This window comes from Necator americanus, chromosome X (genome assembly GCF_031761385.1).
Source record: "Necator americanus strain Aroian chromosome X, whole genome shotgun sequence".
NCBI classification, from domain to species: Eukaryota; Metazoa; Nematoda; class Chromadorea; order Rhabditida; family Ancylostomatidae; genus Necator; species Necator americanus.
In genome coordinates this window covers 32,140,269-32,163,154 of record NC_087376.1, presented here as the reverse complement: position 1 = coordinate 32,163,154, position 22,886 = coordinate 32,140,269, and the positions used below count along the sequence as shown (strand labels likewise).

The 22,886-nt window shown below is 36.3% G+C and overlaps 3 protein-coding genes across 4 annotated transcripts; 1 reads left to right on the top strand and 2 right to left on the bottom strand.

Moving 5' to 3' along the window:
* Positions 1 to 2,277: 2,277 nt before the first annotated feature.
* RB195_026114 (uncharacterized protein) lies at positions 2,278 to 3,398 on the bottom strand (the record flags this gene model as incomplete). The annotated part of the gene is made up of 4 exons (XM_064214527.1): positions 2,278 to 2,367; positions 2,434 to 2,570; positions 2,654 to 2,710; positions 3,341 to 3,398. The coding sequence occupies 4 exons, from the start codon at positions 3,396 to 3,398 to the stop codon at positions 2,278 to 2,280; spliced, it is 342 nt and encodes a 113-aa protein (XP_064070408.1).
* A 1,849-nt stretch (positions 3,399 to 5,247) lies between these two features.
* Positions 5,248 to 7,625, bottom strand: RB195_026113 (uncharacterized protein; the record flags this gene model as incomplete). Of its 2 annotated transcripts, XM_064214526.1 has the most annotated exons (5): positions 5,248 to 5,337; positions 5,396 to 5,562; positions 5,748 to 5,816; positions 7,520 to 7,565; positions 7,623 to 7,625. In XM_064214526.1, 5 exons carry the CDS (start codon positions 7,623 to 7,625, stop codon positions 5,248 to 5,250), a joined length of 375 nt encoding a protein of 124 aa, XP_064070407.1. The 2 variants fall into 2 exon arrangements, with proteins under 2 accessions (XP_064070407.1, XP_013292908.2); XM_013437454.2 differs by having other exon boundaries at positions 7,520 to 7,625.
* Positions 7,626 to 12,033: 4,408 nt separating this feature from the next.
* Positions 12,034 to 20,764, top strand: RB195_026112 (uncharacterized protein; the record flags this gene model as incomplete). The annotated part of the gene is made up of 22 exons (XM_013437456.2): positions 12,034 to 12,068; positions 12,174 to 12,208; positions 12,348 to 12,470; positions 12,632 to 12,713; positions 12,785 to 12,865; positions 13,913 to 14,074; positions 14,412 to 14,505; positions 15,005 to 15,094; positions 15,194 to 15,283; positions 15,341 to 15,472; positions 16,303 to 16,395; positions 16,754 to 16,852; positions 17,637 to 17,719; positions 17,784 to 17,882; positions 18,043 to 18,198; positions 18,268 to 18,334; positions 18,392 to 18,536; positions 18,610 to 18,709; positions 18,787 to 18,926; positions 18,991 to 19,106; positions 19,171 to 19,269; positions 20,654 to 20,764. The coding sequence occupies 22 exons, from the start codon at positions 12,034 to 12,036 to the stop codon at positions 20,762 to 20,764; spliced, it is 2,232 nt and encodes a 743-aa protein (XP_013292910.2).
* Positions 20,765 to 22,886: the final 2,122 nt, after the last annotated feature.

Here is a 22,886-nt window from a genome sequence, read left to right as displayed (position 1 = left end):
CAAAACAACTCAACGCTGATTCGAGCCATTCACGCGTACCATGTTAGGCAAAGATGACGGAATCACAGACGAATAAAAGCCGTTGAATGAAGCAATCACATTAAAAAAAAGAAAGAATCTTTTATAGAGGGATCAACAGATTTTCTACATCATAATTCCTTTCCTGTTTTTTTTTTCTCCTTTCTATACTCTAGACAGGGAAGCTTCTGAATAAAGCAATCACATTTAGAAAAAAGAAAAAATCGTTTATAGATAGAGGAATCAACGGAATTTTTACATTTTCATTTTTCATCATTCCAATTTTTTTCATTTTTATCATTTCTTGTTTGTTTTATTTCTCGTTTCTACACTACTGAGAGGGTAGTGAAAAACAGGAGGAAGTACGCAACTGTGTATGCCTTTCATTATTATTTTAATTCAAAAAAATGTGTTTTTTTTCAACAAAACAAAGTCATCAAATAGAAAATATTGATCAACAGCTAATTCAATCCAATCAAGCTCTGTGGATTTTCTCGCTTTTTGTAACCTAATCGAATTTCTGTTCCAGCATCATGTTCTTAGTTTTTTGTACCGCTCAATTCTTATTAAGACAAATTATATTATCTCGTTGAAGGGAACATTGCATGTCTTCCCAGATGATTATTGGATCTCAATAAAAACCCCTCTCGCAAAGCTATGATTATTTCTTCCAATTCCATTTTCGGAATGAGCCTTGAAATGACGGGCACCTATCTTTTCTACACATACAATAATTTTTTTAAAAACTCGAAAAGATTCGAAACGTTATGAAACTACAAGAAAAAAGAGCACTCTTAATTTCAGAAGAAAATAAACTCATCATTAGATCGTTTTATAATTCTAATTTATATAACTTTCTTCATCTCTTTCGAAATATTGAAATTCACTTCGTTAAGAAAATCGCTCAAAGCAGAAAGAAGACCTCAGCTGATTAATATGAGGGCGAAAGAGGGATAAAATAACGGATAATAAATACGATCCAGAAGCAGAAAGCGCTATCAAATCACCCTGAAAATCCGAAGAAGACATAAACTTATGTATACATTCCGTTTATATCCAGGTATTAGAAGAGAAATCGCAGCAGAATTCCTGGAAGACAGGAAGGAAAAGTAGAGAGTTCATAGTGAGGAACCCGTTCCCTCAATGTACACAATGTTAGCGGTTAGTGAGCCAAGCAGATTCCCGGATGTTTCTTTGGATTGAGTTTGGAACATGGATTATCTATGTACTTTCAGCGATCGTATCAAATTTTTCTAAACGCGCTGACACAAGCGAATGTGTTTCCTGTTTATAAAAATCCTAGAAGAATCGATAAATAGCAAATATATCCTCGAAGGGAAAAGGGTACAGGAAGACCTTAGCTGTACGCCGGAAGAACCGAAGCAATTATGCCAACGAATCGATAATGCAATTAAGCAATTATGCAACAAGATTTCAATAATTCAAAAGATTCTCCTCTCGATCCACCAACAACGTTTTGTTTAAGGTTTTTTCCGGACTCGCACATCCCTACTTTTCGGAACATACGCGCATGAATACATATGTACGTATCCGAAATGAAAGAGCTCAATTTCACGCCTCGCTGCTGTCAGAGCAACTTTTTTTCCCCTCTCTTCTGGACAACAAGTTCTCGTACACTTTGTCACCCCTGGATAGAAAAAGAAAATCGAAAGTAGTGGTTTTGTATAGAAATGTGTGTGACATGTTTGCGGATATCACAACCGCCAATTTTCTTTTTTATTCATTTTTCTGGAAAGCGCGCTGTACATCAAAGGAACTGATGTTAGTGTCCAGAAGATTTTACTTAAAATTCAGCTTCAACAACTCCGTAACACTAATTTTCCAAATGATCAGATAAAAATTTAATCTAGGTCAACTCCAATATGCAGCGCTCACAAAACAGACAAGAGAACGGAACAAAAAAAAACTCGTGAAACAAGTGAACATTGAAAAAATCAACGTTACAGTAAACTACTATTGTTAATCGATAGAAATTTCTCCAATAGAATTAGAAATGGAAAATCCTGTAGAACAAATACCAAAGAATATCCAGAAAATTTCCACAATGAATAGAAAGAAAGTGAAGGTAAAATTCAGTCGCTTCATCCAATTAGTGTAGCAAAAAAAAAGTGTGTCAAAATCTAATGAAAGTTAAATTCTCGGTAGACAACGAAGAAAGTAATCCAGACAATGTTGGAAATGTGAGGTTTATAAGTAAGTTATCAGCGCCAAAAAAAAGAAACCTCCCCATTCCTGTCATTAATCCTCAAAACGTACAAATTTTCCTCTTTTGGGCGAAGACTCACTTGAGCTCTCTTCGCAGCGGTCGTATTTTTCATCCGAACCGTTCTAAACATAACCGGACGCTAAACATCAATCAAGGATATCGGGACATTATGCGGGTAAAGATCATACCTTTTTTTTCATCCGGAAAATTTGAGCGGAAGCATTTTTGGGACTGTTGCTTGCTCGATCTTCACGAAATTCATTGTGTCCATTGCTATTTGTGCCTTCAGAAGAAATATTTGCATCGGAGATGATATTATTGTTAGCTAAAGGAAAAATTTGTTTGTTTGAAAATATAGTAAACAAAGAAACAGTTGTTGACGTGGAATTAACGGAATGAGTGGCTTACCATCGGTAAGAATTAGTCGAAAGAAATTCCCTGCGGTAAAAGTCGATGAGACAGGTGCTGGAATATAATTATTAATATTTAGCATTTATTAGTAGTTTACTACTGGACTATTTTACTACTTTTACACTCCTAGAGCTTTTAGAATACTATTATTTTTAAGTTGAATTTAATAGTGTTCAGACAAGTATCCTTGAAAACAACAGTTCATCTTCGCAGCAAAAATCCAAGGACTTCAAGAAATACTACTCACTCTCATTCACCTAGTTACTCTGAATGATTACGAGAATAATATTAAACCTGTCTAACAGTGCTTAATCTCTAAAAATAAGAATGGGACCCTGGTTCTGCATCAGTCTCACTTAAATCACTGAGCATAACATGGGACAACCTTCTGCAGCAAGTTGCGCCCATTCTCGGATAGCGGTGGAATTTATTCGCATCCATACCGTGACAAGACCTCTCAACAATTATTAGAATAGTATGAACGCAATTTCAAATCAAAATTGTCATTCAAATAATCAAGAGGTCCTGGTCCGTAAGGAGATGCCATGAGTAATCAATATGCACAATTAACGTCCAAGACCTTCTCCAGCTCCTCATTAGCCCAGGACATACAATAATTACCTGATTTTAAACACTGTACTTTTGTGACAACAAAAAAAAAAAGCATTGTAAACAACTAGCTACCTTTGAAATTACCCGCTGGTGATTTCACAGCAAACGTTTGAACATGGGACTGATCCATTGCGATGTGGAATCAGTGAATACCTCCAGAGTCTGATGCTTTATCCTTGAGAATTGATTAAAAAATAAATCTAACATATCGAAGAAATCAAAACGGGTGGTTAGATCCAGTGAAATAAGAAATCCACGGCATCTGATGATATTTGAAGAGCACAAAATAAGGTAACGGGGAAAAAGGACATTATATTAATAAGAAACACCTCGAATAAATATACTTGACAGAATAAGAAAAAACTCCTCGATACGGATTTTGGGAAAGTCCCGGAAGTCATTCCAGATTATCCACTAGAAATAAATTGGAACAACTTTAAATGATGAAGAAAATCCACAATAATTGTCCACATAATGGAATTACGCTTAGAACAATGTACAATGCATGCAATGATGGATGCAATCCACGACATCTCATCAAATTATCCTGACACTATACATGAATCATCAAAATGAAACGAAATGAACCAGCTACGTGAACGCTATGAAGAGCAACCGAAGCCACGTATCGATGCTTAATTCGAAAGAAGCACGGTAGCACCCTTCCATACAGGACCCACGACACATCAGCGAGTTGTCACGATGCACGATCTTCGTCCCAGGACTTGAGCATTTACCTTACAAAGGGTTCTTAAGCAAAACGTGATCATGTGTCGCTAACGTAATTTGTGCTGCTGGTCCTGAACGGAATCGTCATGCGTTCTCCTGGACAGCGGTGCCCGCTTTCCCGTCTTCACTCTTAGATAACCATCAAGATTCCTTACTGGTTACGAGTATACACTCTTCATCCTGAATATACCTTCTAAAACAACGCTGCGATCCCAATGTGCGTTGGATAACCAGGATTTCAGTGGGGATGACGTCATGCGTCCAAGTACTTTTGTGGATTCTCGCGGAGCAGTTCAATCCATGTCATAGTCTATCAATTTTGAACTTACACAGTACACATAAGCTATCAGTGCATGGTGGTCCTCCAGAACCCATATCCCATATTTCCCTCGTTGGGAGGACTAATATGTATGATGGAAAGGAAAACATCGGCGACTTTTTTTCCAATATTACTAGATAATGTGCTTACACAAACTCAGTGCAACGACACTTCGTTGCGGGACCTAGCCGTTTGCTGCAGAAACATTTCCAATGCTAAAACGAGTGAAAATGTATTTCCGAAGCGTGACGTGTTCATCCGTGGGCGAATTTTTACTGGATACGAGTTTCCAACCGAAGCACATTTCTCCACCAGAGCACGTTTATCCAGTTGGAAAATAGCTCCAACCTGGATACGGGCTCCGGATATAAGACGGACTCAGCTTTACCCCATAAAAAATCAATTAACGAGGAGAGTATAGATGGTACCAGGTACATTGTCTTGCGCTCTGCCTACGGTGCTGGCGTTTACGTTGCGCTCAGCTTTTCGGGTGCGATTCTCGCTACCAACCGACGGTATCGATCACAGCAGCGGCTTCGCTGCGATTTTAGTCGCCGAACAATGCGCATACTATAAACACTATGTCGTAAAGAACACATAAGCACGAAATATTTTATTACAAGTGAACAATAGCAGAGAATCAAATTCACTGTTAATTTCATTAGTATTCCCATCCATACCTTACGTAATTTCCATGAAAATCCGGTTAACAGTCCTGGTATTAGATGGAGAAACACCAAAAGTAATACTTTTGTAAGCGCTAAAACATTACCTTCAATTTTTAGGAACAAGTAATTATAACAATAATAAGTAGAAGATGTTCGGCAAATATTTCACGTTGAACAACTAAATGCATATTTTTCTTAACATCCTTAGAAGATCCATGTGAGGAATGCGAAATTTTCAAGTAGTACTTTCTCGAGTTCGTTTACTATTCTGCATTTGATTGATTTCTTCGTCTCTTAGGAGACGGCTCTCCTCCGGATTTTTCGTCAACCATTCGTATTCCATCCGTGACCGCCTAAAAAACACTGATTCATTGCATAAGTAAACAGATTAAATAGCCCTCAAAAGCATACCACGTTGTCATTCGAATCAACAAGAACTTCGGATTCATCATCAGATACTTCATCGGTTCCATTCGATCCGTTATGATTAGGGGGATCCGAGTTTTCACTGGATGAGGAGTTCGTGTAAGTAGAGGAACCGTTGTTGAGGTGAGATGATCCATTTATTTTCGGATTTTCTGCACAAAAACACAGGATCATTCGTAGCCTTTTAAAACAATACTTCTCCTTAAAACTGTGTTTCGTAATGTGAAAGAAGAAGGAAAACGAACTTGAAACAAATTTGTGGATACTTTTATGGAACTGGTAAGTGTGAGCACAACAAATTTGTCATTAAATCCATTAAATTGAGAAATAAACTTACCATCATGTAATGTTAGTTGAGCAAGATTGATTGTAAGACAGCAGGTTGCGTAAGTCCGTTGTGGAAGCACTGGAATAGTACAGAATTAGTTTTTTTTTTCTAAATCCGTAACTAGTCACAATATTTTGTAACAGGCAAATTTTGAGGATAAAACTCAGCATCATCACTTATTTCCAATATTATGAAAACCAAATTGGATCATTTCGTCCAAGTAAGTATTAAAGTTTTATTTGTGTTTCACATTTTTTTTTTCAAAAAACAAAAACAAAAAAACTTCGGTATTTGTCTATAAAAGTGTACATGAAAACAAAATATTTATCACTCCAAAATTTCTTTATTCTATTATGCAGCGTTGCGGGGATGGGTGTAGCTTGCGATAACAAAACATCAGATAAGTAAATATGTTTATCTTTCCCAATCAATAGTAAACAAAAGACAATGGTTGTTAAGAAAATAAGCAAACAAAACGTTAGAAGGAGGTGTGCTCCGCAATAATCTAATAGAGTGAAATTAAAAACAAATAAAAAAAATAACCACAGATTCAATAGGAACCGAATACATTCATTTCAGGTATGATTTCATCCAGAAAAAAAGGATGGTTTTAAGCTACACATTTTTCCAATGCAACTTTTGATCCTATAAACGCATCTTTTTTAACAAACCATTTATCACACCAGTTATTCGATCGAAAATTTTAAAACTACACATTAATTTGTCACTTATCAGATAGATGGAAGATTTTCTCAACTATACATAAAATAAATAAACATTTATTGTCCATGTCTGTTCTCATTTTCGTCGTTTGTCGTGTCGTGAGGCCGATTTTCTCATTCTCAACGAAACCAGTTTTAATATATCGTGACATATGGAATGTTCGCGAAATAGATGGATGAAATGAAGAAAAAGTATAAAACGATACAAAACGAATTCTATGCTCTGATTCCACAACAACAATTCGTCTCGAATTCTTTCAATTATATTTTAGTTTATTTAGGGATAAAAAAAATAACTGGGGAAAATTTCTCCTCATAAACTATCGAAAGCGTATTAAATTCCCGATAAACTGCATAGAAGGTCGAACGAATCGTCTTCCGCGCTCATACGACCGCTTAGAAAAGATGCGTATCGATCGATCATGAGTGGTGCGCGATTGTACGCATAGAAATGTCTCATTATTCACAAACAGAGTCCGAATTTCACCCGTTTATGCTTTTACAAGGATGAAACACAATTGTAATTGAATTATAATAAAATTATAGAAGAAATGTGAACAACAATGTAAATATTTTTTTTCAAACAATTACTATTCTAAGTACGGTGCGTCACTGAGAAATTTAAAGATGGATAACAAGGACTAGATCCAGAAAATTGCTCAAAATTGGATGTATCAGGAGTTCTGGACAAAGAGAACATTGCACTAGATTAGCACTTTTCAACTGGAAAATAGCGCATAGCAGGAAATTCTGCTCTCCACAACGTTTCTATCCTATTAACCCTCACTTATAACTCAAAATTTTTTCGAACTATTTGGAAATCTTTCGAGAACCTTTCTCAATTAAAAACTTCATTTAAACTTACTTTAAATTTAAAGTTTGCATAATTTACAGCGATATATTTTCAAAACAAACTACAGAAGCAAAGAAAAACAACTGAGTATGAAAATTTTATTAATTTTCAGACACTGATCATTGAAAGTTTCATCCTCTTACTTCTTTTCTTTATTATAGTAATGTTCATCCAGAAAAGGGATGAAAAGATAAAAGAGTACATACCGGTTGCTGTAGAGCTTTCCTTTTGTTCCACAACGAATGCACATTCCTGGAAATGATCATCTAGCAATGCAGAATTACGAATAATCCGTAGAGGTGGACGCACCATCCCGAAAGATAGTAATACGTAAGTGGTCGCGAATCGATGGTCTCAGTCTCTCCGATCGGGAGGGGGGTGGCCAAACCAACACAAACCAATCCCTGAAGGTTACCGACATAATGACAACGTGGAAAACACATGACATAATCGTAAACAGGAAGAATTCAAACCATACGACATTCATTCAAATGTTCACACTCACAAATTCGAACATATCTAGAATTACACAGAACAAAACTACACAGTACACTTTCAAAAGACTATGAAACAAGTATAAATGTGGGTCACGTAGAGAAATTCCGGCACTGCAAGTGTTATTAGAAAACTGGTTAGTGATCACGTATAGAACTAAGCTGTCGTCGGAGAAGAACACACCATTCAGAAGAAGAAAACGATGGATAAGCATAGATTCTGTGCTAAGAATTAGCCACATCATAATCCAAGAAACCAAAAACTTCAAGGAAAATCTTCAAAAGAGTGATGAGGATTATCACAAAAGAAATCAGAAAGAAATACTTTGGAGAAACAAGAAATTCAATCCAAAAACTCCAGAAATGTTTTTGTTTTCAGAATTACCATAATTCTTTATAACTGAAACACAGTTCCCTAGTTAAAAAAAAAGACCTAGGAAAGAGAAGATTTCGAATTTGCCGGAGAAATTCCAGGACAGCTGCCTATACCTTTCAGTTTTTCCTTCGATTACCTTCCTTAATGATACCATTGAATAATTCCATTCCCTCAGAAAAAGGTATGAGTCTACAAAAAAAAACAAACATAAACCTCTTATCCTAAGCTTTTTAGCCTAAGGGAACCTAATTTCTTAGGTAGATTGATCAAAAACCTGGTTTTTGTATTTCGGAAAAGAAGAAAATCAAAAATAACCGCAAATATCAAGGCGCCAAAACTGTTCAGCGCTCAAAAATTGTCATTAATCGATAAGAGATCATGTGAAGAAATTCCAGAGAATCAAAATCAAGGAATAACTACTGTTTGTGGAAAACACTTGTTATCGACAGTAAACAGAGACGATCCTGTTGTGAAGAGATGTGTAAGAATGGTTGAACAAAGCTAAACAATGTCCTGAATCAGATATTATGGAACTAGAAGAGAACAAAGACGCTGAAATCAATTCTTGATCAATATTATCATTCTAAAACTTCTCCAGAACGATACGGTAGAAGGAATTACTGGTAACTGAAAAGAATCATGAATAAATGAACATTCAACGAACAGGTTTCGTCCGGACATTGACGTGATGATTGTGATCTTATCAAGGACAACTCATATGTTTGCAGAATGATACATACAATTTTATTTTATTTTTTCTTCCGAGCATAAACGATACACCTGCTATAATGTAAGAGAAAAACAGCTACAGGTTAAAAAAAAATCAAAAAATCGGAAAGGAACATTCTGTTGCGGTGAAATTGATCATTTTAACAAACTACGAATCAAAAAAGAAGAATTGGTCCGTCCTCAAATCCACCTCAAAATCGGCCTCATATGGTTTAGATGCAAGATGATTTCTAGAAAAAGAATCCAAGCAAATTTCTCCTATCAAATATAGAAACAAAGCATTGGGCACATGCCAAGATCCGCTTTCAAAAGACGCGACATTTAATGACATAATATAACGTGAATTCATGGATTTTCCCAGGACAAACAAAATATGGAGGTGTTGTTAAATAATGCGTTATAGTTTAATCACCTCTGATTTCATCCGAAAGAAAACCCCTCCAGCTGATTGCCACCAGGATAAAATGCATCCGATTTATCCGACCAGAGCATTTTTGATCCTTTAGCTCTCTGGAACAACTAGAATGGATGTTTTTTTTTTCTTTGCATTATTGATGAGCGAGAAGTGGTGTGTTAGGAGAAGAAAAATTTGAGCCGTCACACAACTCACAGGAGAGGAGAAAAATTGATTTTATTAAAAATTGGTCATTAAATCATGGTGGAAAATGATACGTTCGATGAACGAAGACGAGTTCCTCGCCTGCACAATCCTTAATGTTCAGGAAATTCCCGCTTATTACGAACGCCGCCAACTGAAGATTGGAAATCGAATACTGTTTTCTTTTTTTTCAAAATGGTTTCCGGCATGTAAAGAATCTTACCATATTTTCTCGTGGATATCAAAAAATCAAGGATATGATTCGACAGCAAATAATGATGGTATGGCCGATGATAAATAATGTTGGTAGTTTTCGCATGGTAATAAAAAAAAAAAACGAAAGAGAAGAAGCGCAATACCAGTGAATGAAGCGATTCATTGACTAGCTCAAAGACTGTATCCAGTAAAATTTTTCCAGTTGGATAAATGTATCCCAATGGAAAAGTGTGGCTTAGATGGATACATTCCTAATCAATACAAATCCGTCCGCGGACAAACGCATCAGGCAGCATAAATACACGTTTCCACACGATTTTGAACCTCAGAATTCTTCCGCAACAAGCGGCTAGGTCCTGCAACGAAGTACCGTTGCACCGAATATGCGTCAGTGAAATAACCAAATAAGATTGGATAGCAGGATTGGAAAAAGAAGTCGTCGATAGTGGTTTCGTTTCCATCGTATTTATCCGCTCAAGGACAAATACATGGACATATTTGGAGGCGAGTTCAGGTTTAGGTCGGTTACGCTTAAATTTTGGAAAGAACGATGAAGAAGTATGACCACAGAGAAGGGAAATATCGCTAGAAAAAGGTGAGAGAACGCTGAGAAAGAAGTAACGTGCAGGAAAATGATGTTCAACGATTTTCATGCAATGACTGGATTATGAACAAAAAAGAAAGTCAAGAGAACTAGTTCTATGTGCCACGGGGAATGAAACAACTCTAAAATTATTTTAAATTCATATTTCAAAGTTAATATCCATGAATATAACATTAAACTGAACAAATGTTAACCAAATATCCAGTTTGTACAAACGATCGTTTCGGATTTTCACTAATTTGGTTCGAGGCGGAGTTAATTTGGGCAATTTGCGGACCACGCGCAACGAGTTCTTCCTGAACCACTAGGTCCAGAGCCTACACATAACAATGGAGAAGAATTTTAAATAATAAAAGAAATATTTGTATTAGAATCCATAAAGATGGTCAGCATGCTTTTGTTTCATCAAGATCGAGAAAATTAAACGTGTACTCAGATTGTTTACCTTGAATGTCACTCAAATTTCAGTGCGAACATGGGAATTTGAGGGAAAATGGAGGAAAATTGTTTGGCTACGTTACAATGAATCAACGTATATCTACGCGTTTGAATTTCACCTTTAAATCTCAACTTCCAGAAACAATAATGAAAACATGATGACATTTAAGAAGTGATGACATTCTTCCCGAAACATTCCATCGATTGTTGTCCTAGCAACATAGATTAGTTACAGGTCATAGGAATCAATGCAGAGAAACGTTGAGGACCAATTAATTGAGGTAAAACACAATGAGTTCGAATCATTGTTGTGATACAGTGAATGTGTCATGAGGACAATTATCGCTCGGAATGATTACGAACTTGTCAAGTGTGCTAATTCAGTGATTCAATCAACAATTTAGTTTGAATACGGTAACATGTGGTGATAGATAGGGAAGTAGAGCGTATGGATTCGACATTGATCTGTCAGATCATACGTTTAGACCTATCCAGGAGAAATTACACGAAAAAAGTGGACGATTCGTGAAACACTCGTGAATTGCACAGCACACAAACAGTTAGTGAACGTTTGGAAGCTGAGAACAATCCAAATCACCTGTATTCGAACATGATAGGATCCGTACGAAGTCGAATAAGTGAGAATGACGGTTTTATTTTTTCGACGTGGGTGGGCGGAATCGGCTGCTCGCTGCCCCGTTTTGGAGGCAAAAGCGGCCCCGAGTTCCTTTCTTGTCTGCCCTCTCCGTCTAACGAGACTTCTATTACGTGGAGCGACCTCGTACGACGCCAACCACCCAGCGAACAATCATCAACCTCAATGATAATGATCCATATATATTTTAATTTTGCTTACCTCAACACCTGATGTGCTGGGATTTACTTTGTTCTGCAGTTTCGTCAAATATTTCCTCTTTTTATCCGTGAAATTTTCTCAAAATTTCTTATCTCGTGCTTTTCGTCTCTTCATTTTCTCTTATTCCCTTACTTCATTAGTACCTAGTAACTTCCCAGTATTTTTTATTGTTTACATATGAAAAAAAACTAACAAATAACCACTCTACCCGTCTCTTTTCTATTCACAAAAGAGTTCGGGATAGCAGCAGCAGCAGCAGCCACAGCAAACTGAGCCGTGCTTGTAACAGTTGTCCCGTTTCCGACAACATGTCCAACGAATTTTATCGATCAGGCGGATTCTCCAAGTTTTTCTATCGTTCTCCCTCACTGTAAATTCCACGCACTCGGACTTGTTACATACTTCGATAATGAGGCCAACATTCGTACGTGCTTCGCCTATTTTGTAAGCAATTCCGCTTATCGATTATTAATTGTATTTATTAACGTCTATAATGCTTTTTATGTATATTTATAAGGACTTACATGGAAATAATTCAGCATATTTCAGGATGGACACTTCAGGTGTTGTCCTTTCCCCTACAGGTATTTGTTATAAGCTGTTTTAACTGAATTTTCTTGTTTCTCTTCTTTTTTGTGTCTAATCTCCACATAATGGGATTATTTTATTTTGATTTTCTTTTACTTCTTTTTAAATTTATTCAACTCCTAAAGGATTTTTCAGCCCATTCGTCTTCCGTGGAAATTGTGCAATGTGCAGATTGCAGCGCAGACGATCCTCAATGGGCCTCAATCAATCGTGGTGTCCTCATATGCACGGATTGCTGCTCAGTTCATAGAAATTTAGGTTTGTTGTATTTATGAGAGAAGTTCGTGGACATATGCTAGGGATTTTTATCGATAACATATCAATAACACTATTGGTGGTTTCTGTAAAACTCAATGAATTGTTGAGTTCGAGTTGCTAACCAGGAGAATAGGAGAGTATCCGTGTTTTTTTTTCTTCAGGACGACAGTATTCACAAGTTCGTTCACTAAATCGTGGAATGTGGGATACGCCACAATTGGAACTCGTCAAATTACTGCACAAGTGGTTCTTCTTTCTGTTTTTTTGAGCTATTTCCGTCTTAAACGAAAACAAGTACGTCATTTTGTTTTTAGAACCGGCTCAAATCGTGTTTGGGAACATGCGATGCTTGATCCGGCTTCATCCTCGAAATTCAAAAGAAAACCATTACCACAGTGAGCATTTTTACATACCTAAGTACTCAAATATAATATAAGAACGTGTTGGAATTTTTTGTTGAAAGGTATTTTTCTCTTATATACACCCCTGCAGCTATTCAGTTGCGTTTCCTTCGCAATTTTTAAAATGAGTAACGTAATTTTCTTTATCCAGCCGAAGTTTTGAACTATCAAATGATCAGTTTTTGTGTTTAGAACGTCTAGAATTATTTCCAATTGAATTCTCGGTAAAAGACAAGACATTCTTCCTTATTGTTCTGCGCGACTTTTCAAGGAGCATTAACAAAAGCATAACAGTTTCCGTTTCATTGTTTGTTGTTCAGCGTGACTCGGTATTTACCTTCGAGTTTGTCAAACACTTTAGATCGTTCATTGTTGTGAACATTTTTCGTTTAAAGGGGTCGAGCAGAAAAAAAATCCTGGTATTCATTCGTCTTTTCGATCGGTTGATCGAATTCTGTAAAAAAAAAGAGTTATATGTTCATATGTTTCATATATTTATATAGCAAGTTGATTTTTGGTTGCACTAGCTGTTTCCCGGATAGTGGACGTCTTTTTTAAACGGAGTTATTTTCTTTCATATTTCGTTGCAAGAACGAATTTTCATCTGTAAGCTCACTTCTGCTGTTGAGAGAAAATAAGGTGATAACTTAAAAAACCAATCTTCGCTGGAAAATCCGTTATTATTTTACATTGCAGAACTTTCGCATTTTTCGAGTTCTCTTCTCTTTGAAATTTGAGCAGGGAGTGTTTTTTTTTAAAGGTAACCGTTATGATTTATCTTAAAATAGTGACTGCTACTTCTTCGCAGTAAAGTACGCATATTACACATCTATTTATTTTTAGTTTCTTTCATAAACATTCCATTAATGTAAATTCGCTAAAGTCGCCATGGATGAGCTTTTAAAAAATCAGATGTTTAACGAACAAAGAATAATTTTGTACAGTAAGGCACATTAAAATGTTGAGATATTTCTTAGAAGCTGCCTGGAGATCTGCTTCAAATTGTTCTTCTCCAATTTTTCAGGAATTTCTTATATTTAGTGATCCGATTCTTCCTACTAAGGAGGCTTTCATTAAAGCCAAATATGTTGATCATGCGTTCATCCGTAAACCAACTAAGGATGACGAACCATGGAGTTTGGATGATGTAAACAAACAGCTATGGTCTTGCGTTCGTACCGCTCATGTCGACACTACGTTAAGGTTAGTGTCTAGTTCAGGTTTAGATCACTTTTATGGTTATTTCTTTCTTTATTTGTTATTTACTTATTCAAAATCACCACTGGTCCATCAGAGGAAAAGAAGCACTCTTTTTCTGAGTCCAAACATGTGAAAAATTGAAATTATGAACTTTTAATGTATTATTCAAGTGATGTGACTTTATTTTCTAATCAATTTTATCCGGATTGCGTTCGATTGTTAGCTTAGTTGGGTTATCTTCCTGTTTTTCTTTTCATTTTTAATTTCACGCTTGCCTGAGCGAATAGAGGTTGGTGTGATTGCGATGAACATTGTGGATCTAGTACTGTTTTTGCTTCAGATTGTTAGCGATGGGAGCTGATGTCCACTATGTGGATCCGGAAAAAGGAAATAGTCCGTTACATGTGGCTGCAAAAGAAGGGCAATCAATGCAGGTTTGTTTTGTTATTCGTTTTACAGTTTCCTTTCCTCAGTTTCTGGAATGAAACTCTATCGAAGTCATTAATTGATTTCATTGAATTTTCGTTAAACTATCGTTTCAAAAATCCTAGGCTCGAAATGGATTAATAATAACAAAATGTTTAGTATTACTTTGTGTGATCGTAGTGTGCCTCTTGTTTTTTTTTCCTGGACTTGGAGCATTTTCGCTGGAAAGTTCAACTATAATGATTATTTTTGAGAATATATGTGGATTAAAGCTCTTAGGCTCTGATGCTATTATTCTTCTTAGTTACATTATCGATTCTGTTAAGATTTAGATTGTTGCGAACTATTTTCTGCATTATTCTGGAACTTTCTTTAACCTTTTCCGTACTTTTTGTCATGTCATCCGAGAAGGAATATGCTCACGTCTTACTTCAACTTATTTTCAGTGCTCTTGTTATCCTCTAATGGCGTTTGATCCTCATTTAGGTTCAACTTTTCCTCATTTAGGTTGAACTATTGTATATTTATGGTGCTGATCCATTACTTCGCAATGCAGCTGATCTTACCCCAGCCCAATTGGCTCGTCAGGATGGATTTGTGAGTCCAACACCAATATTATCACTGTTTGATTGATATAATATTTGTTTTGACTACCTGTTTACGCTTATCTATATAGGTCAACGCTTCTTATTACAGGTTGACCTCGCTAATCGGCTAGATGAGTTAGCATTTGACTTAACGAATAGATTATCATTATTTCTTTGTGGTCGTAAACCTGATCATCAGGTTAGGTTCTGTTCTAATTAAACATCTATAGTCATAAGAAATCCTCTTTTGTTCCAGCATCAACAACATTTCCTAATTCCTGAACTTACTGCTAAGAACGCCGTGGAAACATTACGATCAGTACGGTTAAAGATTCAAGCGCTTCCTGATTGTGCATTTGAGAAACTTTTACAGGACGTTTACGACGAGGTACTTCAATGTTACGAAAGTTTTATTGTTTTTTCTTCTGTTTTTTCTTGATAGGTATTTGGATTGGTGGATTTCCTGACAGTAAAAAAATAACTGAGATTATACTATCGTAGAGATAACACACCTTTTTTTTTATTCTGTTTCTACTGATTCTTCTATTTAACATGGCTTCAATTTTAGGATTTTATATTTTTGATACATTCTCTGATCTTTGTTGAAGGCTATCTTAAACTACTTGTTTTGCTTCCAATAATTCCTCTCTTTTAAGTGGTCCCGGAATTGGTATCCATCATTTTTCATACATACTCTAGTCTTTTTTTTTTTGAAGAGAATCTTAAATTCGAGGAAAAATCATCAATTGGGCAAATTATAGATCTTGTTATGACGCCTGGAAGTTATTTTTCACGGGAACGGAAAATTTGAGAATTTCAAATTATAGACATATCGTTAAATTGACATGAGACGTTGGAAAAATTGGTCGCTGTTCAATGTCGAAGAGGTTTTTGTACAGGGAATGTGATTAGAATATCCAAAAATAGCCCATATTTTTTTGGAACCCTCAATAAGTGTTACTTATTTCATGAACTATTTAAAAATTCTCGTCGAGTATTCGATAATAGTTGCAGAAAAGAGAAAATTCCAATTTTTAAAATGTTTTCTTGTTTCACCAGCAAAGTTTTGGTGAAACTTTGGTCATGATCTGAGGTTTTGATAACTTCGTCTTTATCTAAAGCCTGAAATTATTTCTATTAATTCCATCATCATTATTTCTGGAACATAAATACTGAGGAGAACGTTGAATAAGTCACAACACTTTGCTTCCATTCTAGGTTGATCGTCGAGAGACTCAGGCAGCATGGATGGCTATGAATCAAGGGAAGATAACTTCTGGAAATGAACAGTGTGTAGCTGTATTTTTACCGGTATGCTAATTGTTCATTTGTTCTATTAGTATTTTTCCTTTTTATCGATCTTCTGTAGCTTCTAAAGTCGATAATCCGAAAATTTCTCAATTTAACATTTGCGAGTTTCAATCCCATACTTATGGAATACATAGCAGGCTTTCCCTACTGGAAGAGAGATTCTAACCTCGAAAATTTTAACGAATGTTGTCTTCAATACCAAGAAATTATTATGAGAATTTGAAACACATTCGAGTTATGAGGGTATGAGGGACATGGGCCATGATTTAACCCCCTTCAAGAAATAATTCAAACTGTTATTTAGTAATTTTTTCTTTCTAAATTCTGCATCTAATTTGCCATAGCTTCCATAATTTAGTTGAATCCTGCATTTTCTGCTACAAGAAACCAACTGCGACAAAAATTGGCCAAATACGACGTTCGAGAATTTGCTACACTTATTATTGACGTGTTAAAGGTATGCTATGTTGGTTCATTTGATGTTTATGGCTTACTTTTTTCATTTATTTTCTATTTCTTATCATTGTAGTTCCTGTGAAATTTTATACTAGAGTTGAATGAAGTACTTTTCAAAAAAAGGGAAACTTTGACGAATGTTTCATATTTTTCTGGAATCCCTTGTTTATTATACAGTGAGTAGAGTATTTATGCGAGTATTAGTCATAGTTCGCATTCGTAGACGTTCAGGGAATGGAGCTGTTCCCATCTTTTCCCATGTTTTGCATAAGAGTCCGTACGGTGTGGGAAACAGTCAGTAGACCTTGCATATCTGAACCGCAAACCTCGTATTTCCTTCTGTCTCCTCTGTTTGGTTATTATTTGTAATTCAATTTCTTTTTTAAATTTAAATTTTCCTTTTTTCTCCTACGTTTAGTTGTAAACCCTCATTTTGATCTTGTCTGGATAATAAATTGGATTTTAATCCAATCTACTCAAAATATGATTTATGGATCGATTCGTTTTTTTATTTACGTTCATGAATCCACCAAAATCACTTTTTTTTCTCTGAAGGGAACGGAACAATCTACTGAACTCCCATATTCAAAGTGTCATTTTTTTTCCTTTTTCCTTAGCGCAGCACTATTTTAATTATGGACAACTGGGTCCTTTTTCGGGGCGCACTCTGCGGTTTTCGCTGATATTCACAGCAGCTGTTTCCAAATTAATTTGTTTGCAAATGGTCCATCTTCTTTCAAGGATGCCCAGGAATGCAGTGAAATGAGTGTAACGCTTTTTTTCAGGAAGCTAAACGTCGCTATTTCGGGCGTCCTCCTGAGGATTTGCAAGAGACACTGGACACTAGCAACCTTCACAATCTATCGAGGTTTCATATTATTTCTTTGAGTCATGTGTTCATGTCAAATGAGGTTCTATCTGGATATGTTTAGCAATACAAGAATGGATTCAAGTGAACTTAACAGGGATTATGATGAGGTTGCTGATTTTCCTGGAAGAGTAGGCGAGATTCGTACTAGCGGCACTACAAGGTAATTGCTACGGGTTGATTAATTTCTGAATCTCTTCTTAAAGTTTTTTCCGTGAACAATCAGGAATAAATTGTTTTATTCAGTGACATGAAACAAGTGTAAAAACCGTTTACTTTGGATTTTTTTTTACTGTAACTGGTTAATGTTCTGCTTATTTAAGGAGATCGTCCGGAAACAAGACTCGCTCGACATCTTCCATAGATGCTGTTATAGATGGACGTGTATCAATCGACGACGTGCTGGAGTTGAAGGAACGAATGACCGAGAATGAAAACAAGCTGAACTCGATTTCACATACGAATACGCAAATCATGAAGTTAGTATACTTCTTTTCTGGTTCAAATTTGTTCGTAAAATTCAATGTCTCGTCTGTTTTTTTTTCAAGGATCCTCACCAGCTTACAAAACTCCATGGAACATATGAGAGTAGAGAATAGCTGTTTAAAAGACGAGGTGAGTATGGTATGGATGAATCCACCGCCGTCGATGGATTCATTGTCTGGCGTTCAGATTGTTCGTTTATCCGAACAAGCTGCGTTAGCAAGACGATTACCGTCACCAGCTACAGTACCACATATGTCCGGCAACCATATAGTGGAACGTGCGCATTCTGTTGGATTGGAACGCGGTGACCGCATCGGCCGACCACCGATAGGTTATTTTTTTATAGTTATAACGTATAGTTAAGTAGGAATATATTCGTTCTACGGGTAAATGTTTATTCACAGAAGAGTCGAGGATAGCGAAGCGACATGGAAGTATGAGCGGATCAACACCAGGATATTCACGGATGGTTCCGAGTGGTAGAATGAGTGCGGAGAATCACAGGTATTAATAGTGAAATGAGTAGCGATTCTAAATATCCGTAATTTAGAATTACGTGCTTCACATAGGGATTGTTCCAGAGAACGAGACGAATCCAGAGATGCTGCACGGGAAAAATTGCGAATACGTGATCGAAATATGGATTCGAACGACTATGCTACTGTAACCCCAGCCCCTCAAGTGGTGGCTTCCAAGGTTCAAGAAGCATTCAGTGAATCTGGTTAGTGAATATTTAGGTTTTTTGTACTTTGTTGAAGTGAACAGTGGACATGTGTTGATTCCAGTGTTCCCGGATAATCTGATTCGCGAGACCGAGAATCTTACTGTGGCCATCCGAGCACTTCTTACCGATGCGCAACATAAACAGCTTCACGGACGTTCGAGTGATCATGCCCACAAGGTGAGGATGAGGATAGAGGAGGAGACGAAAATATGGGAGAAGTTGTTGAATATTTTCTGTTTAGATTGCCACCCTCATTAATCACATAATATGTTTGATTCCTCGCGATCAGCGTATCGGAAAAACCGAACAAGCGGTTACAGGGCTCATGGATGCAACTATGGTATGTTTTCTTCAGAATGAATTCCAATTAATACGATTTAGTTTGTATTCTTTACCTTATCTTTTTAGGAATATTTTAGAAATGGAATTAAAATTAAATTTAAAGTGAAGGTTAAAATTTTTGCTTGGTAGATGTAAGCACTAGAAAAATTATTTTCCAAAAATTCTTTGAAGGAGCTGATGAGTAAACCTGATGGTGATTCAGAGTGCAGGTACAGAATGTAGCCGGGGATCGGTTTTCGTCCCACCAATTATTTGGAAGAGATCTCAGTGTGCATTTACAATAAGAAATTATTGATATGGAAATATAAGGTCCCTTACATCAATTTATTAAAAGCAAATAGTCGAATTTTACAAGGAAAAATGTTTTTTTTTCAGCTTTTTCATAAGTATGTTTTGAATATCGTTTTTGAATACCCTTTGCACTCCGTTGTCGCTCGCCGCACGTGCGACATTGAAGATATGTACTTTAAACGCAATATCGCCGTAGCGGCGACACGCTTGTTTTACTTTTTTCAACAGAAAAATAGTATGGGAATAACTGTATTTTTTGCTTCATAAAATAAGTGACTTAGGATTAGCATAAGATTTGTGACCGAAATTGCTGGAGTTCATTGTGTTCCATGTGCCTGACTAGATTCCAGGAGTGCAAAGGGTTAAAACATCGTGAATGGAATTGTTCTATTGCTTTTTAGCTACGCTTTATGGGAATCCACAGGCATAGTTGGATTAAAACGACATGAAGCACGAACAGTTGCGCAAGCGGCTGCGCTGGAAGCGGCGTGGTGGAGCGTAGCGGTTCGGATCGTGTAAGGATCCTCTCCACCACTCATCTCCGCAGTTCCCCATGGTCCCACCTCGATTCCAACCGCTGTCTCCACCGCACCGCTTCGAGCACAGCCGCTTACGCAACTGCAACGTGTTTCATGTCGTTTTGACCAGACTATAACAAGGTGTTCCTGAACGCTTCCAACAGATCCATGATTTGAGTGGCTAGTCGAAGAAGCGTTTAGCTTTTAGTTATCGACTTAATCTTGACACTAAATATGTTCAAACTAGTATTAAAGGCTAGGTCTTACTAATGGAATTAATTGAATGAGTATTTGTGGAGTTTCCTGAAACTAGTAGGTTTTTGGGAAGAAATAGGGAGAAGTATTCGCTTGTCACATGCGATACATCCTTGAAATGACTAAAGAAGTCCGTTAAAATTAGTCATCTTCGTTGACATTTGATAAAATGTAAGAAAAGATTGATAAGAAAACTCGTTATTTCTCGGATTTTTCTGCTAGGATAGGAGAACGTTTAGGAAAATATCAATATTGTTTTATTATCTGTAGTCTTTGTTGTTTTACTTTTTACTTATCAGAGCATTTGTTCTCGTTAAGATTCTCAGCGCAAAATGCAATGCACCGATTCTGGATGCGGAAGATGCATGTCATGCGGCGTACAGTGTCGCACAATCGGCTAAAATGCTACTTATGGCAGTTCATCACTGATCATTTCTCGAGCTTACCTCTGCTTTTCGTTTTTTTTTCTCTTCATCCCAGTTGCATCTGTTTTTTTCCCCCTTCCTTTTTTTTTCTTCAGAAATAGATTTCTATATGAATTATGCATTTACAAAGTATGTTTACCGGTAAACACTTTTCAATTTGTTGCTTTTCTTCCTCAGACACTCTGGTTTTTTCAACAGATTCACATCGTGTGATTGTTGAATTTGCCTCATTTGAGTGAATTCAGTACTTATATTTGCGATGATATCTCATAGAAATATTTATTCTGCTGTTTTTTCTTTTCTCACTCTATTTTGCGAGATTTTTTTTTGTTGGGTATCACGTGTTCTGTTGATATGTTTCTCATTACATACATATATTAGATTTATTCCTGAGGAATCGTCATCATCTTTTTTTTTCGAGGTAGTTCGTTTTAACGAGTGACCACACAGACATGCGCGTGATTTCCAGTGTGGTGCTTTCGTTTTCTGTTGCTCGTTATCTCATTTTTTTTTGTTGCCATATGTTCGATAAAATTAATGAAGTTTTAGTTTGGTTTGATTTTCAGCAGCACAACAGATTAATGAGGAATTACTCACTCTTCTCAGTGAGGAATTGAGAATCTCTTCGCGTCAGGACTCCAAGTTCTGGTGGACGCGTCGCGGTCGCAAGGTTGAACACACGGTCCAACGGCCCGTTGAAATACCATCTTTTTTAATAATCTATTCTCCATACGAATTTTTTTAAAAGACAAGATTCGAAATGTGGAGGAAATCGTGTCTTGTCCACGAAACGCTTAGAAATTCTGCTTCTTTTGAAAATTTCCAAGCTATTAACATATTAACTAACCTATTCCGAATCTTATCCACATCCGGTGAGCATTACTGTCGATTTACAACGTTTTCTTACAAAGACGTGAGTTTAGATCCAACTTATCCAGAATAAACGTCCTCAAAGGAGCGAGAAAGACCAGATCTTGTCTCCGAAATATAATATAATATAATATATTTTTCCTTGGATAAACACATAGGAAATGAAACCATCGGCCGCTTATTTTTCCCAACCACCCAATAGAGTGTGACTAACGTGATTTCCTAATGTAATCTCGATTATATGGTACTTCATTGCAGGGTGTAGCCGTTTCTTGGATAAAAATATCCAAGATAATAATAATAATATCCAAGATAATATCCAGCGATAGATTGAGTGGACTTTCCATGCGTGTTACATTTATCCACCAGCAATTTTTTCTCAGATAACAAGATATCCAGCACAAGCTCATTTGTCCGGAAGAGTCCGTGTTTATCCAGGTTGGAGAAATGACATAGGATACAGGTTCAGGTCTCATCAAATTCCTATCGTCTGCTGCGAGCATATCCGTGATGAAGCATTTCTACTACTTTATCCCAGTTCGCCTTCCATTAACAATGGCCTTGGATATATTTTTCCATGCAAGTGCCATCATATCACAACTATCTTTTTTACACGTACAATGAAAGAAAATGTTGATAAAATAAAAACAAAAGCATTATACATGCAAATAAATACGATATGGATGTAAATAAACACGACATAGATGTAAATAAATAACAATACATAAAATTAATAAATACATTGATGAACATAAACGAATATAATATAAGTGTGGTGTGCTTATAAGGTAAAAGTCAAATTTTAGTGCGTGATACACCGGTGACTCATCCGTGACCAGAAAATACATAATTTGTTACAATAGTGAGTTGTGAAATCATTGAAGAGGGTGCGTTCAGATGAGTGCGATTATGTGTACAATGAAAGAAAATGTTGGTAAAATGTAAATAGATACAATATACATACATGTAAATAAAAATGATATAGATGTAAATAAACAATGACACATAACGTAAATAAATACATCGATGAATATAATCGAATATAATATAAATGTGACGTGTTTGTAACGTAAAGGTGTGGAGTGCTTGTAAGGTAAAATTTTTTGACTTTTTTTATTTTTTGCTAGTGCGTGATACACCGGTGACTCATCCGTGACCAGAAAATACATAAATTGATGCAATAGTGAGTTATGAAGTCTTTGAATGGGTTAAATTCAGATGAGCGTGATTATGTGAACTTAGATGGTGCCCTGGCG